This window comes from Vicugna pacos, chromosome 16 (genome assembly GCF_048564905.1).
Source record: "Vicugna pacos chromosome 16, VicPac4, whole genome shotgun sequence".
In the NCBI taxonomy this organism is placed as follows: Eukaryota; Metazoa; Chordata; class Mammalia; order Artiodactyla; family Camelidae; genus Vicugna; species Vicugna pacos.
This window is the reverse complement of record NC_133002.1, coordinates 42349460-42363333: the sequence shown is the minus strand read 5'-3', so window position 1 is coordinate 42363333 and position 13874 is coordinate 42349460. Positions and strand designations below refer to the sequence as shown.

The 13874-nt window shown below is 47.1% G+C and overlaps 1 protein-coding gene across 7 annotated transcripts in view; it reads left to right on the top strand.

Annotated features, from left to right (window-relative positions):
• Nucleotides 1-13874, top strand: part of RAP1GAP2 (RAP1 GTPase activating protein 2) — a 167535-nt gene that overhangs the window by 114889 nt on the left and 38772 nt on the right. For 6 of the 7 annotated variants that reach the window (XM_072939016.1, XM_006219061.4, XM_072939017.1 and 3 more), the window contains 5 exons: nucleotides 3400-3435; nucleotides 7480-7524; nucleotides 8254-8286; nucleotides 8699-8911; nucleotides 10124-10227. In XM_072939016.1, coding sequence (XP_072795117.1) covers nucleotides 3400-3435; nucleotides 7480-7524; nucleotides 8254-8286; nucleotides 8699-8911; nucleotides 10124-10227 — 431 coding nt within the window. The remainder of the gene's footprint in view (nucleotides 1-3399; nucleotides 3436-7479; nucleotides 7525-8253; nucleotides 8287-8698; nucleotides 8912-10123; nucleotides 10228-13874) is intronic. The other variant, XM_072939015.1, reaches the window with a different exon arrangement.

Here is a 13874-nt window from a genome sequence, read left to right as displayed (position 1 = left end):
GGGGGCCCTGGAACCAATCCCCTGCACATACTGAGGGACGACTGTATCTTTCTACTGTACGCAAACCTCAGTAGCTCTCCACGGCCTTCTAAATATATTATTTTGTAGTATTTTCTGTGTATTTATATACACACATATAGGTAATATTAGGTTTTGTGTGTATAAAAATGAGATCATATTCTATGTGATATTCTGATTTACCCCCTGACCCCTGACTTAATAAATCTTGGAAAGAGAGCATCTTATGTAAGCAATATAGATCTACTGCTTTCTTTTTGAATGGCAAGTGGCTGTTTTTTTGTTTTGTTTTGTTTTTAAAAATTTTATTTATTTGTTTACTTCGATGGAGGTACTGGGGATTGAACCCAGGACCTCATGCATGCTAAGCATGTGCTCTACCACTGAGCTATACTCTCCCCCTGGAAAGTGGTTTTTTTTGAACAGCTTTATTAAGATATAATTCACATACCATAAAGCCACTCATTTAAAGTGTACAGTTTAATGGGTTTTTTTTAGTATATTTACAGAGTTTGTAATGTGGTAACATTAGCACGGTCAATTTTAGAACATTTTCATCACCTCAGAAAGAAACCCTATATTCTTTAGCTATTATCCTCCAAATCTCCCATTTCCTTCAGCCCTAAGCAACCACAAATCTGCTTTCTGTTTCTACAGGTTTGCCTATTCTGGACATTTCATATAAATGGAATCATGTACTATATGGCCTTTTGTGTCTGGCTTCTTTCACTCAGCATTATGTTCTCAAGGTTTATCCATGTTGTGGCCTGTGTTAGTACTTTCTTTTTTTCTTTTTTTTTTAATGGCTGAATACGATTCCATTATAACTATATGCCATAATTTGTTCATTCAAAAGCTGATGGACATTTGGGTTATTGCCACTTTGGGTATTAGGAATACTGCTTCTGTGAGCATGGGTGTACAAGTCTTAGAGTGGACACATGCTTTCACTTCTCTTGGAGGTATATGCCTAGGAGTGGACTTGCTGGGTCAAGTGGTAATTCTGTGTTTAACTTTTTGAGGAATTGCCAAACTATTTTCCATAGTGACTGCTCCATTTTACATTCCCACCAGCAGTGTATGATGGCTCCAATTTCTCTGCCTTCTCACCAACACTTGTTATTATTTTTCTCTTTGGTTGTAGTCATTCTAGTTGGTGGGAAGTGATCTCTCATTGTGGTTTGGATTTGTATTTCCCAATGACTAACGATGTTGAGCAGTTTTGCATGTGCTTGTTGTCCATTTGTATGTCTTCTTTGGAGAAATATTTAATTCAAATTCTTTGCTCATTTTAAAATTCAGTTATTTAACTTTTTATTATTGAATTATTATTTAAATTCAGTTATTTAACTTTTTATTATATTCTAGGTATGAGTCTTTTGTCAGATATATGATTTGCAAATATTTTCTCCTAATCTGTGGGCTGTTTTTTCACTTTCTAGTGTCCACTGAAGCAAGAAAGTTTAAAATTTTGATGAAGTCTAATTTATTGATTTTTTTTTCTTGTTGCTTATGCTTTGGGTGTCATATCTAAGAATCCATTGCCAAATCCAAGGCCAGAAAGATTTACTCCTGTGCTTTCTTCTAAGAGTTTTGTAGTTTTAGCTCTTACATTTAGGTGGTTGATCCATTTTCAGTTAATTTTTGTATGTAGTGTGAGATAAGGGTCCAGCTTCATTTTCTGCGTGTGGCTATCCAGTTTTCCCAGCACAATTTGGTGAAGAGAGCCCACTAAGTAGTCTTGGCCCTCTTGTTGAAAATCAATTGCCATAGATATGTGGATTTACTTCTAGACTCTAAATTTTATTCCATTGATCTGTAGTCTATCCTTGTGAGTACCACACTATCTTCATTACTTTTGATTTGCAGGAAGTTTTGAAATTGAGTAGTATGAGTCCTCTAACCTCATTTTTCTTTTTCAAGAATGTTTCGGCTATTCTCGACCCCTTGAGTTTCCATATTAACTTTAGGATCAGCCTTTCAGTTTCTATAAAGGATCCAGCTAGGATTTTCATAGAGATTACATTGAATCTATAGATCATTTTGGAGAGCATGGCTATCTTAATCATACTGGCTCTTCAAATTGCAATCATGGATTTATTTCCATTTATTTAGAACTTTTAATTTCTTTTCGATGTTTTGTACTTTTCCGAATAAAGGTTTCACACTTTTGTTAAATTTACACCTAGTACTTTATTCTCTTTGGTGCTATTGTAATTGGCATTGTTGGTGGGGAGGTGAGAGACTCTGCCACTAATGGGCCAGATTTAGGCTGGGAGAGGTCACTTGGAGTCTGCAGCAGGGCCAGGTCTCTGCAGATGACTCCACAAGGGTCCTTTCCATGGTGGTCCCCTTAGAATTCTGAGGGTGGTGGGGGCTGCAGGCAGTTCTGGTCCATTGGTGCCTGCAGAAGGTGGGAGGGTGGATGCTCTACCTCTGCATGAAGAAGCTATAAGGACATGCTCAGTCCTCCTTCTCACTGCTTCCTTTTGTCTCCTAGTCATCTGGGGACTGTCTGTTCTGCGCGCTCACATATTCATGGTTTGCCAGTGCCCAGATGTGGGCAGTGATCTTACGACAAGAAAGTGTAGCTGTTTTCATGGAATGGGAAGTGGGGACACTTCTGGGGGGAACCTCTGCGTGTGTTTTGTTAGAGTGGAGCTTTCAGCCCCTCACCCTTCCATTCCACTTTCTTTTTCGCCTTTCTGTCTCACCTGCAGTTTACAAAGGTGGCACCAAAGTAGGTTAAAAGTTTGGGCTGATGGAGTTTGAGATTTAAAAAAATAACCCATACAGGCCACTGGAGGCTGCGGTTCAATGGTTCAATGGTTTTCAGGCTTTGCTCACAAATTCTTGGGTCGCAAAAGGTAGGGGACCGGCAGGCAGAGGTGGCACCTCAGGGGCTCAAGCTCCCATGGCTGCCTTTGCCGGAGCATCTCTGCTTTTACTGGTTTTAGATGTAGTTCTAAGTGAGGCTTTGTGTGAGGAGACAGAAAGGCTATCTTGCCACAAAAGTTGGAAAACTACTTGTGTGGGACATTTTGGCACCCTGTTGGATTGAAAACATCCCAAACATGAATCCTGTTGGAGGCTGAATCCTGGGGCCCCCTCGGGCCCCTCCCTCTTGACCGAGACTGAGTAACTGTTTTCCCCAGGGCCATTTGCCAGCCCAGGCATGCTTTTTTCCCCCTCTTGTTGTATGAAGTGCTCTGGCCCTCCAGCCCTGCAAAGGCGAAATCAAATTATCTTCTCTCTTGATCCAAATGAATTTTGTCCCTGGGGAAGCCCTGGGCTGAGCTTCCAGTCAGTAGGAAGGCTTTCTCAGCAGACCTCCTGGCTGACGCTCCATCTTTCTCTCCCCACCTTCTTTGTGTCTTTCAGTCGGCAGAGTTCTTCGAGATGCTGGAGAAGATGCAGGTGAGCATCCCAATGTGAGCTGAGCCCCGGGCGGGGATGCTGCAGTGGCCTCAGGGGACACAACGTCGGGCAGAACCCACGGGCAGAACTTGGGAGCCTTGGAGGGAGGGCAGAGAACAGAGAACAGTCCTGGTGGCCCGGACTACCTGAGGCCATTTCCATGGTGAACCACACAGAGGGTTCTGGGACGGCTCCTGCCGGAAGAATGGAGAGTAGACAGAACCTGCCAGCAGGGCAGATGGTTGTGGGGAGGGTTTGAGAGGTTCCCTTGTCCCTGGAGAGGGTGGGATAGAAAGCCCCTTCCGAGGGGAGTCATCTCACGTCTGGGAGACAGAGCAGTGGAGTGGGAGACAGACCTGAGTTCAAATCTTGCATCTGACACTTGCTAGCACTAACTCCTTCCCTTTTCTAAGCCTCTCGCTCCTGTTTTCTGTCCACTTATGGCACTGTTCTCCCCTCACCCCGACACCAAACATGTGGGAGTTTTCCCACACCAGGCAATTCTGCAACGCCAGCTGGGAGCCCTACGATTTCATTCAGTTCTGACGCTGGCTACCTGGAGATAGAGTCAGATCCCACAGGTGAAGGGCTCAGTCCCACAAGACCCTCCTCCCCTGATTTCAACACCGATTGCAAGTCCAGGTTGTCACCCATACTTCTGACCCGTTGGCTATAAATTGGAGGTTCCCATGACCTCTTCCTTGGGTTCCATTAATTTGCTAGAGCGGTTCACGGAACTAAGGAAAGCAGTTTACTTACTAAATGATCAGTTTGTTATAAAAAGAAATAACTCAGGAACAACCAGATGGAGCAGTGACCTAGGGCAAGATGTGTGGGAATGGACAAAACTTCCGTGCCCTCTTTGGGAACAACACGTGTTCACCAACCAGGAAGTTCCCCCAAACCCTATCCTTTCGGCTTTTTGTGGAGACCTCTTTACGTAGGCATGGTCAATTAAATCACTGGCCATTGGTGACTGATCAAACCTCCAGCCATTCTCCCCTCTCCAGAGGTTGGGGGTAGGGCTGAAAGTTCTAACCCTCTAATCAGGGTTGATTCCCCTGGCAGCAAGCCCCCGTCCTTAGGGGCTTTCCAAAGTCACCTTGTTAACATAAACTTATGAAAAATAAGATACTCCTTTCATCTTTACAGCTCTGGAGCTCTTTCGGGAACCAAGAACAGAGTCCAAATGCTATAACAAAAGATACTCTCATTGCTCTTATCACCCAGGAAATTCCAAGGGTTTTAGGAGCTCTGTGCCTGGAATTGCATGAAGACCAAATATATATTTCTTATTATAAATCACAATATCACAGTTTCTATAAATAGGAATACAGTATGCCCATTTACATGGTTGTTGGAATGAAATGAGATGATACCATATAATACATGATAGGCATTGCACAAAAATCAGTATTCAATATGGATTTGGGGGTCCTTTATAATCACCCCTCACCAAGGGGTCAGGGCTCACAGGTGAGAACTACTGCCCTAGGGAATCTGGAGAGACATCCAGAAGGCTTAATAGAGGTAGGTGGAAAGAGTGAAAAGATGCATGGGTTTCAAGCACCCCTCTGGGCTCAGAGATTGGCAGGTGTTATCTCGTTTCTTCCTGACAAGGCCCACAGAAAGTAGGTATATTACTGTTATCCCCATTTCACAGGTGAGAAAACTGAGGCACAGAGATATTAAATAAAGCACTTAAGGGCCCAGGGCTAGCAAGGAGCTTCAGAGGCAGAAATTTTCGTGTTACAGTATGGTGCTCTTTACCCTAAGGAGATGCTGTAGGTTCCAGGAAGGAAGATTCTGTAGTGATGATCTGGAAGGTCTAGGAGGAGATGCAAATAGTGTGTTCACAGCGGTCCTGAGCTGCAGGAGGAGCTGCTGAGAGGGCTGGTATGAGCAAGCATGGTCTCCTCAGGAAAGCCTGGTCTCCCTAAGCGGGGGGTGGGGTGGGGGTGGGTGCTGTTTGAGGGGAAAATATTATTAGCGGTTGTGTCATTAGCACAAGCAAGTTGTTAAAATCCCCCTCCGTGCCCAGCAGCGTGTGGACTACAAACTATATACACTTAGGGAACTTGCAGAAACAGGAAAGGTACAGGCCTAGCCAGCGAGTCGTGGGAGGCAGTGTATAATTAAGTGCTCAGTTGATTGGAGTAAAGCTAGGATTTTCACCTAAAGCCATGGAATCCCTGCACTTGGCAAGCTGGAGGGGAATTTGCAGCTCACCCTGCCTTCTCTCTGGTTGACCCCACAATCCATCACCCCTCAAAGCCCTCGGTCTTCCCAAACAAAAGGGCTTCTCTGAGAATCCAACCCCACTTAACAGCCTCATCGTTCTGTTGTTTCGAAGCTGTTGGGTTGTCGTCTCAACTAGATTGGGAGCCTGTCAAGGGCAGGGGTCTGGGTTTTATGCTTCCTCTGTGTCTCCATGGCAGGCAGCTGACACTTCTTGGTAGGTGGTCAATTCCATCTCATTTGAGATGGCTGGGGGCTGAAACCACACTTCCCAGTGCTTAGGCCTCTCCCCCGTGCCCCCTGGGCCCCGGCCTGCGAGGGGCCACGGTTTCCAGGTCCTCTGCATGTACGAAACTCACACAGGGAATTGGCTGGTGTGAAGCAGGCTGCCCGGCGTGGCCAGAGCCAGTTCTTGCACGTGGACACCAACTCTCCTCATGCTGCGGGCATGGAGACTAAGCCTCAGAGCAGTGAAGCGTGCAGGGCACTCAGTGAAGAGCTGAAACTAAGATCCAGGACCCCTGACCTCCCAGACCGAGAGCTGAGGGATTTGAAGAGGGGCACAGTCCCTGTGAAGCAGCAGGAACCAAGTGCACAAGCTTTGGATATCTTTGGTCCTGGGTTCAAGTTCTAACCCTGACACTCTAGCTGAGTGTCCTTGGTCAAGTCACTGCCTCTGAGCCTCAGGGTCTTCATGGCGGGGGCAGCGGGGCATAATCATAATACCTATTGCATAGGATGACACAGGCAGGGGGCCGATGCTGAGCGGTGGGTCTGTCGTGGGGGAGGGTAGTTTGCACTCCTGCCCAGGGGCTGTTCCCAGGCAGGGATGACTAATGCAGGACAAAGAGAACCAGCTCCTGACATTACTCCCCTCCCCATCCTCCCAGTTTGTTTCCCTGGACAGGGTCTGCTGGCCACTAAAATGATTTTCTCCCTGCATGGGGACAGGAGCACCTGTCCAGCAGGAGGGCCTCCCAAACCCTCTTGAACAACACTGCAGGTGACTCAGCCCAGTCAAGTCCAGAGAAGCCCAAGTCCAAATCCTCCCAGTGAGCAGGAGTCCTGGGCTCCAAGGGCTGGGGGATAGGGTCATGCACTTGACCCTATCAGTCATGGTGTCTGACCCTTGTGGTGACAGATCTGTGAGGTGGGGGTGTGGGTGTTAGAATCCTCATTTCGTAGATGGAACCAAGGAGGTGGCAAGAGGCTCAACTTTGTCAAGGGTCCCCAATAGTAAGACAGCGGCAGAATGAGGACCAGGCCACATGCCTGTCACCTGTGGGCCCTCCCACGAGAAAGGGCTGGAGCTGGAGTGGTGTGAGGTCCAGCTTGCTGGCTCTGACACCCTCAGATGGGGGTTCCCATCCTCACCCCTCACCTACTGGCTCTGAGAGCCTGGAGGAGATCTTTAAGGACCAGGAATAAAACACTGCCTACCCGTAGCTTTTACTATGTACCCACCATGCTTCCAAGGGCTTAACACCTTGTCAGCATTTAGCCTTCACTACAAGAGTAGGTGCCATTTTCATTCCCAGTTTACAGATGGGAATGCTGAGCTAGAGAGGTTTTGTGACTTACCCAAGGTCATCTGGTCATAAGTAGCAGTGATGGGATTTGAACCTGGCTTGAATCCATGCTCTTAACCCCCTTCCCTGCTGCCTCGCCTAAGTGTGTAAGGGCCCAGCACACGCCAGCTGCTGCTGCTATGATGACTAACCCCCAGCTGCTCCTGAGAGACTTCTGTTTGGCCTATCTTCTGTGACCTTTGCTTTTCTATAGATCCTCTTTTCCTTATTTCTGCAGGGGATCAAGCTTGAAGAGCAGAAGCCGGGACCCCAGAAGAACAAGGTGGGCTGGGCGGGCAAGGTGGCAGCCAGGTGGTCCCGGCGAGGGGGGCTGGGTGAGAGGCAGGGGTCACAGCTGGCGTGCTGGGGTCTGCTGTCTGAGGCTGTCTAACTCTGATTTTCACTAAGAGCCGCTTAAGTGGCTGCACTGTGTTGACTGGTGTACAGTGGGCAGCACCGGGGACCCTGGCTTGATACCTTTGGGGCAACTTCCGGGTGGGCTGGGGTGGAGGCCTTGGTGGCTCACGGCTTAGCCTGGCTCCTTCGCATCTGCTCCTGCGAATGAACTACATGCAGCGTGTAGGGTCTCAGGTCTGTGCTCCAGGCTCCAGAGGCATCATCTCTCAGCTTCAGCTTCTATGGCCAAGCCCAGGGATGCAGCTCATCACTTGTAGGTCAGCCTCCTTGCCTGGAGGGAGCTGGGTGGGATCAGGGGTCGTCTTCTGGTTACAGCATCACAGGGTGAGAAACTGGGTCATGAGGGTGGAACTCAGTGCTTTGAGCACTGCATCTTCAGCTGGCAGGGTGTGCACTTAGGTTCTGTCAATTTGGGGAAGAACTCAAGAGAAGCCATTTCCCAGAGCTGCCTCTGATGTTCTTCCCAAAGCCCTGGTGCAGCCTGTCAGGCCCCCAGCCCACCCTCTTCCCCACCTGGGAGAGGGGAATGGAGACAGTGCCAAACTTTATGGGCACTGCCGGGACTAACGCTGACATTGTCTGGTTTGTCTGGCAGGACGACTACATCCCGTACCCCAGCATCGATGAGGTAGGAGCCCCCTGGCTGCACTGTGGCTCTGGGTCCCGTCTCAGGGGTGGGGCTGGGGGAGCTGATGGTGGTGATGTTGATGGTCCCTCCTCCACCTGACGTGGGAGAGCACCCTGGATTTGGGACTTGAGGACCTGAGACCTTGTCCCATCTTTCTCTTTGTGACCTCAGCTTTTCCACGTTTAAATTGGGGGTGCCCATCCACACCTTGCACCCCTGGTGCTACAGGGTGAGTGAAGCTGGAGATGTTTTAGGGCTTACAGGGGGGGTTCATGTTATTGCTTTTGGCCTCAAAGATGGAGTCGCCTCCTTGGAGCAGTTCAGAGGTTGGGGAGCACCATCACCGGCACTCCTCCCCTCCTCCTGCAGACCTGGAGTGGGCTGCATTATCAGACCCTCCCTCTGCCTCCAGGTTGTGGAGAAGGGAGGCCCGTACCCCCTGATCGTCCTGCCCCAGTTTGGGGGCTATTGGATCGAGGACCCGGAGAACGTGAGCACGCCGACCTCCGTGGGCAGCAGCACTTGTGAGGAGGAGGAAGAGGACAGCCTCAGCCCCAGCACGTTTGGCTACAAGCTTGAGTGCAAGGGCGAAGCCAGGGCCTACCGCAGGCACTTCCTGGGGAAGGTGAGGCCCAGGGGGCCCAGGGCAAAAATGACTGCAGGAAGGAGGGCGCACCCAGGAACCCAGCGTTCCTCTCCAGGGCCCCTTTCTCTCTGTCTCTCCTCTTTCAAGTCCTGCCACATCCCTGCTGCCTGCCTCTGTCCTCCTTGAAGAGATCTGGTCGGCTCTGCTTCTGGATGGGTGCACGGAGGGTGTGCAGAAGTCAGGGAGGCCAGGAGTGATGGGAACGATGGGTCTGCTGGGACTCACCCCCAGCAAATGTTTTAGGAGGTGATGGAGTGGGTAGTGTTTGGGGGTGAAGGAAGGTGGAAGGAAAAAATAGGTTCTCACGCCTCGGAAATCTGTTTCTATCAAAATAGTACAAAACTCTCATGTCCTCATTCAGGCAAGTCCTCTGGGTACTTGTATGGGGTGATGGGCTATGAGCCTCTGATTGCTTAAAAGTGACAGTATTCTTTAAATATATTCTGCCCTTCGGACTTGCCAGGTTCTAGAAATCCCAGGGCCAGATTCTGGAAGTCTCCAGCCTCAGGCAGTGTTGTTTGCAGTCTCAGGAGCTGTCTCAGAACCCCCTGGGGGAACTTGTGAAAAATGCAGATTCCAGCACCCCTGCTCCCCGATGTAGCAGGTCTGGAATGGGCTCCCTGAGCCAGGGAGAGACCCACTGACCAGAGGACCTCCCGGCTCCCCTTGGGTGGAGGACCAGAGTTCCTCTTCTCTTTATTCCCATGAACAGTCTGAACTGGTGAGGACTGCCCCTGTGAGCAAGGAAGTGGACTTGATATCTTATGGTGAAGAACTTGTGCTTTGCTCAAGTCAGATGTGGGTTTGAACTCTGGATCTTTCACTTACTTGTTGTATGACCTTGGTTAGTTAACCTCCCTGATGATGGTTTACCCATCTGTGAAATGGGGCTGATGATGTTTTCAGTTGCATGAAGTTGAAGCCAGGATTTCAGGAGATAAGGGTTATGATGCCCTAAGCCCAGTGCCTGACACATCCTAGGACTTGGCAGTTGGAACCTATGACTGTGACCCTTTTCCTCCTCCCCGTCTTCCATTCTCCCCGGCATCCCACGCCCCTTAATAGCAGCCACAGCAGTAGCATCCTTTTCTTCCTGTTACTGGGCTTCTCACTCCTGGCGAAGGAGGTGATTTGGGGGGCCATATCTCACATGCCCCCCCACCCCAACTAACACCTGATTCCCGTTCCTAGGATCATCTCAACTTCTACTGTACCGGCAGCAGTCTGGGGAACTTGCTCCTGTCCATCAAGTGCGAGGAGGCCGAAGGCACGGAGTACCTTCGGATCATTCTCAGGTGGGGGTTGGTGCTGTTGGAGGCCACGCCTCTAGTGGCCAGGACCCAGAAATACCAGCCTAACCAGTCTGGTGTGGGTGTGCTGGGGGAAACGGACTGGCTGGAATCTTGGGGCTATGTCTGAGTTGCCAGGCAAGGTGCCCAGGTGTTTATGCCAGCTGGCTGATTGTGGGAGTCAGAGTGGTATCTGGTCTCAAGGTCACCTAGACCATCCCCCAACCTGTCTTTCTCTCTTGCAAAGACTGTGACTTTGTGGAATATGGCTCATTCTGCTGAGATACAACTCCAAACTGTCCTGGGAGAGGGTTTGCCGGAACACGACCTGCAGTGTGCATCCAGTCAGGGAAAATAGATCCCAAAGCATCTGTGTGTGTGCTGGGTTCCCTGGGACGGAATGGTGATCACAGTGGGAGCTCTGACTCACAGCCAAGCCAGGGACCTCTCTCTGGATTATGACCTTCTCCAGGGCAGGAACTGGAACTGGTTTCTGTTTGGTTTGACTAACGTACTTTGTAGAACTTCCTTTGTACCAGGAACTGTGAGAGGTGTTGGGAATGCAATAATGACAGACGGATGGTCTGTGTTCTCTGCAGGCTTACATTCTAGTGGAGAGAAACACAGAGGATTTTAATATGCGGCATGGGCATTTATATTAGTGATAGCCCAGGATGCTATGGGGGCACAAAGAGTCTGTCTTATTTATCTCTGTCTCTGGCGGGCTGGTGGAACAGCCAGGAAGACCAGTACTGGTGCTTAGCAGTGTGCCATGAACCTGTCAAGCTCCCAGTCCATCTTCGTGAGTCTAATTGGAAGTCCTTAAAGGTATTTGGGAAAGAGCAATAACATTTGCTTTTCTGCCCCAAATTCGAGATAAACATGGGAGGGGACAGGGACAAATAGCCCTGCTACTGGAGAGGCAGGAAGGAGGCTGGTACAAGGAAGTTGTCAGCACTCATCCAATTTTGATTTGCTTTTTATTAGGAAAGGAAGCAATTTTCTTTGCTGAGGTTCACCTGGCTAGAAATGATGTTTGCAGGGCAAGGAAGAGTCCATTAGATTGCTAGAGTCAATTTTCTGAGGGAGTAATACCTGGATCCCATTCTCCTAATAGGATTTTGAGCTAGCTGAACCTCTGTGAAGAAAATTACTTCCTTTCTTAATAAAAATCAGATCCAGGTTGGATTTCTGAGGAAGACGACAATTGGACACAGGGATCTAACCCTCTTTTTCTAATACTGTATCCTACCCGAAATGCTGGACCTGGACTAAAAACTAGAGAAAGATGCCAGGCACACAACATACTTTGATGATTTTTTAAAAAATAATCTATGGGGCAGTTAGGACTGTAATATAGGTGATATTGAGAGTTGAACCCCGAGTGCCTCTTCCTTAGAAAGCAATGTAGTTTGAGAATGTACGAAATTGGAGGTTTGGGGAGAATTCTGTATTCTTTAGAAGTAAGAGTGAGCCTTGGAACAGTCAGGGTTATTTCTACTGAGAACCACTTTTGATGTATTGGGTCAACAGTATTTGAAATCTGTGCTCTGGAGAGCCCAAGGGTAAGCTCAAATGTGGTTCTCCCAAATAGAAAGCCCGTGAGTGGAGTGGCAGAGAGAAGCCATACACCAGCTAGGAAGTTGGGTAATCACATCATGTACTTGGAGTGATGGCCAAATTGAAAACTACACATTAAAGAAATTGGCCCCATAGCCTAGTAACTTTACCAGGCACAAAGAAGAAATTATGCAGAGATGAAATTCCCTTGCTAGCAGTAACTCCTGTCCCAGCTTCTTCCTCATTCCCTGTAGGCTTCTGGATTATTTAGTTGATGTCTTATAATAACCAGCTCTCCAACTTAAAATCCAAGGAGAGTATTCTAACAGCCTCTCTGCCTGCCATGAGAGTAGCAATGAAGAATCTACCCACAATTTCAAGATAAAAAACAAACCTGAGTAGATTTCTCTCTACTTCTTCAAGTCTGGATAGTGAAAAAAAAAAAAAAAGGAGGAGGGGGAAAAAAAAAAAAGGAGGAGGGGGAAAAAAAAGGAGGGGGGAAAAAAAAACTCTTGTGGGTCAGTGAAGGAAAAGATCATGATCTCAACACTTTTCTAAGCAACTGTGGGGCCAAGGAGGAAATCAGAGCTGAAGTTATAGACTATTTATCAAATAATGACATTTAAAATGCTACATATAAAAATATATGGGTTGTGTCCAAAGCTACACGTGGAAGAAAATTAATTGCCTGAAATACTTCTTTATTCAATAAGAAAGAATAATATTTGCAAGTTTCTGGTGTTACTAACCTCTCTGTGCCTCAGTTTCTTAATCTGTGAAATGATAGTAGTGTCCACTTTAAAATTATTGAATGTTTGTCATGTGCCAGAGCCTGATACATTGTAGCTACTCAAGAAAGGTAGCTGCTATTATCAGTATTATTGCTTAAAGTAAGAGGAAGGGATTAACAAAGATTAAAGCTGAAACAAATAAATCAGAAATTTAAAAAACCCACGAGATTTGATAAATAAATCTAGTCTACAGATTTATTTATAGCCTGGAAAAAGAACAAAACAATAACAAAATACGTAACTGTTAGCTAGTTATAATATGCAATAAAAAATAAAAAATAAGATAAAACTTCATTAAACTGAAGGCAGGAAAGAAGGGAAAAAAGGAAAGAAAATAGAGGGTTATAAAAAAAACACAAAATGCTAAAAATAATTCCAAATACATTAGTAATCACAGTAAGTATAAATAAATTAGCCTATGAAAATATTAGACTATTAGATTGGACTGAAAAATACAGCTATATTCTGCTTACAAGAGACATGCCTAAAGAAAAATCATGTGGAAGGATTTAAAATAAAGAAATGGAAAAAGATAGATATGCTGGGAAAGTACTAACCAAGAAGTTTGGTTGTAGCAATATTAATATCAGACAAAATAGAACTTCAGGAAAAAAAGCATTACTAGGGATAGAAGGAGCATTCTGTTGTAACTTGGGAATCTTTCTTTCCTACTCCTGGTGTTTCCTGCCCTGTGGAGGTGACACTTCAGTGTGGCACCCCTGGCTGTCTCATAGGTGAATGTGGGAGCAAGAACGTGACATGTGTAGCTGTATTCTTTCCCTTTCCTTCTTGGAGAAGCTGCCCTCAGGTGTCCCCTCTGCTCCCTGGACTATAAATCCCACCTGAGCTGACCCCACGAGAGGAGGTTTGCCCCTGCCCAGCACTGCCTGTGACTTGGGTGGGTAACGGAGTTTTAGTTAGGAGAAGACCCATTTCATCTTCACACTAAGCTATGTGCTTCCTTCTGGCTTTTATCAGTAACAAAGGAGTTATTTTAACTCCTAACTGCCTTACTTTTAATTTCTTTTTTCTGATTTTATTCATAACCTGGCCAGGGAAAGATGTCCTTTATTGGACCTCTCAGAGGCCTCAGCCTACCAAGTGATAAAACAGTACACCTGAAAGATTTAACAGTCATAAACTTGTATTTAGTAATGTTCTTTTTTTTTTTTTGAGTGGAGCTACTGGGGACTGAACCCAGGACCTCGTGCATGCTAATTAAGCATGTGCTCTACCACTGAGCTATACCCGCACCCCACCCCTGCCAGTAACATTGTCTTGAATTTAAAAAGGCAAAAACTG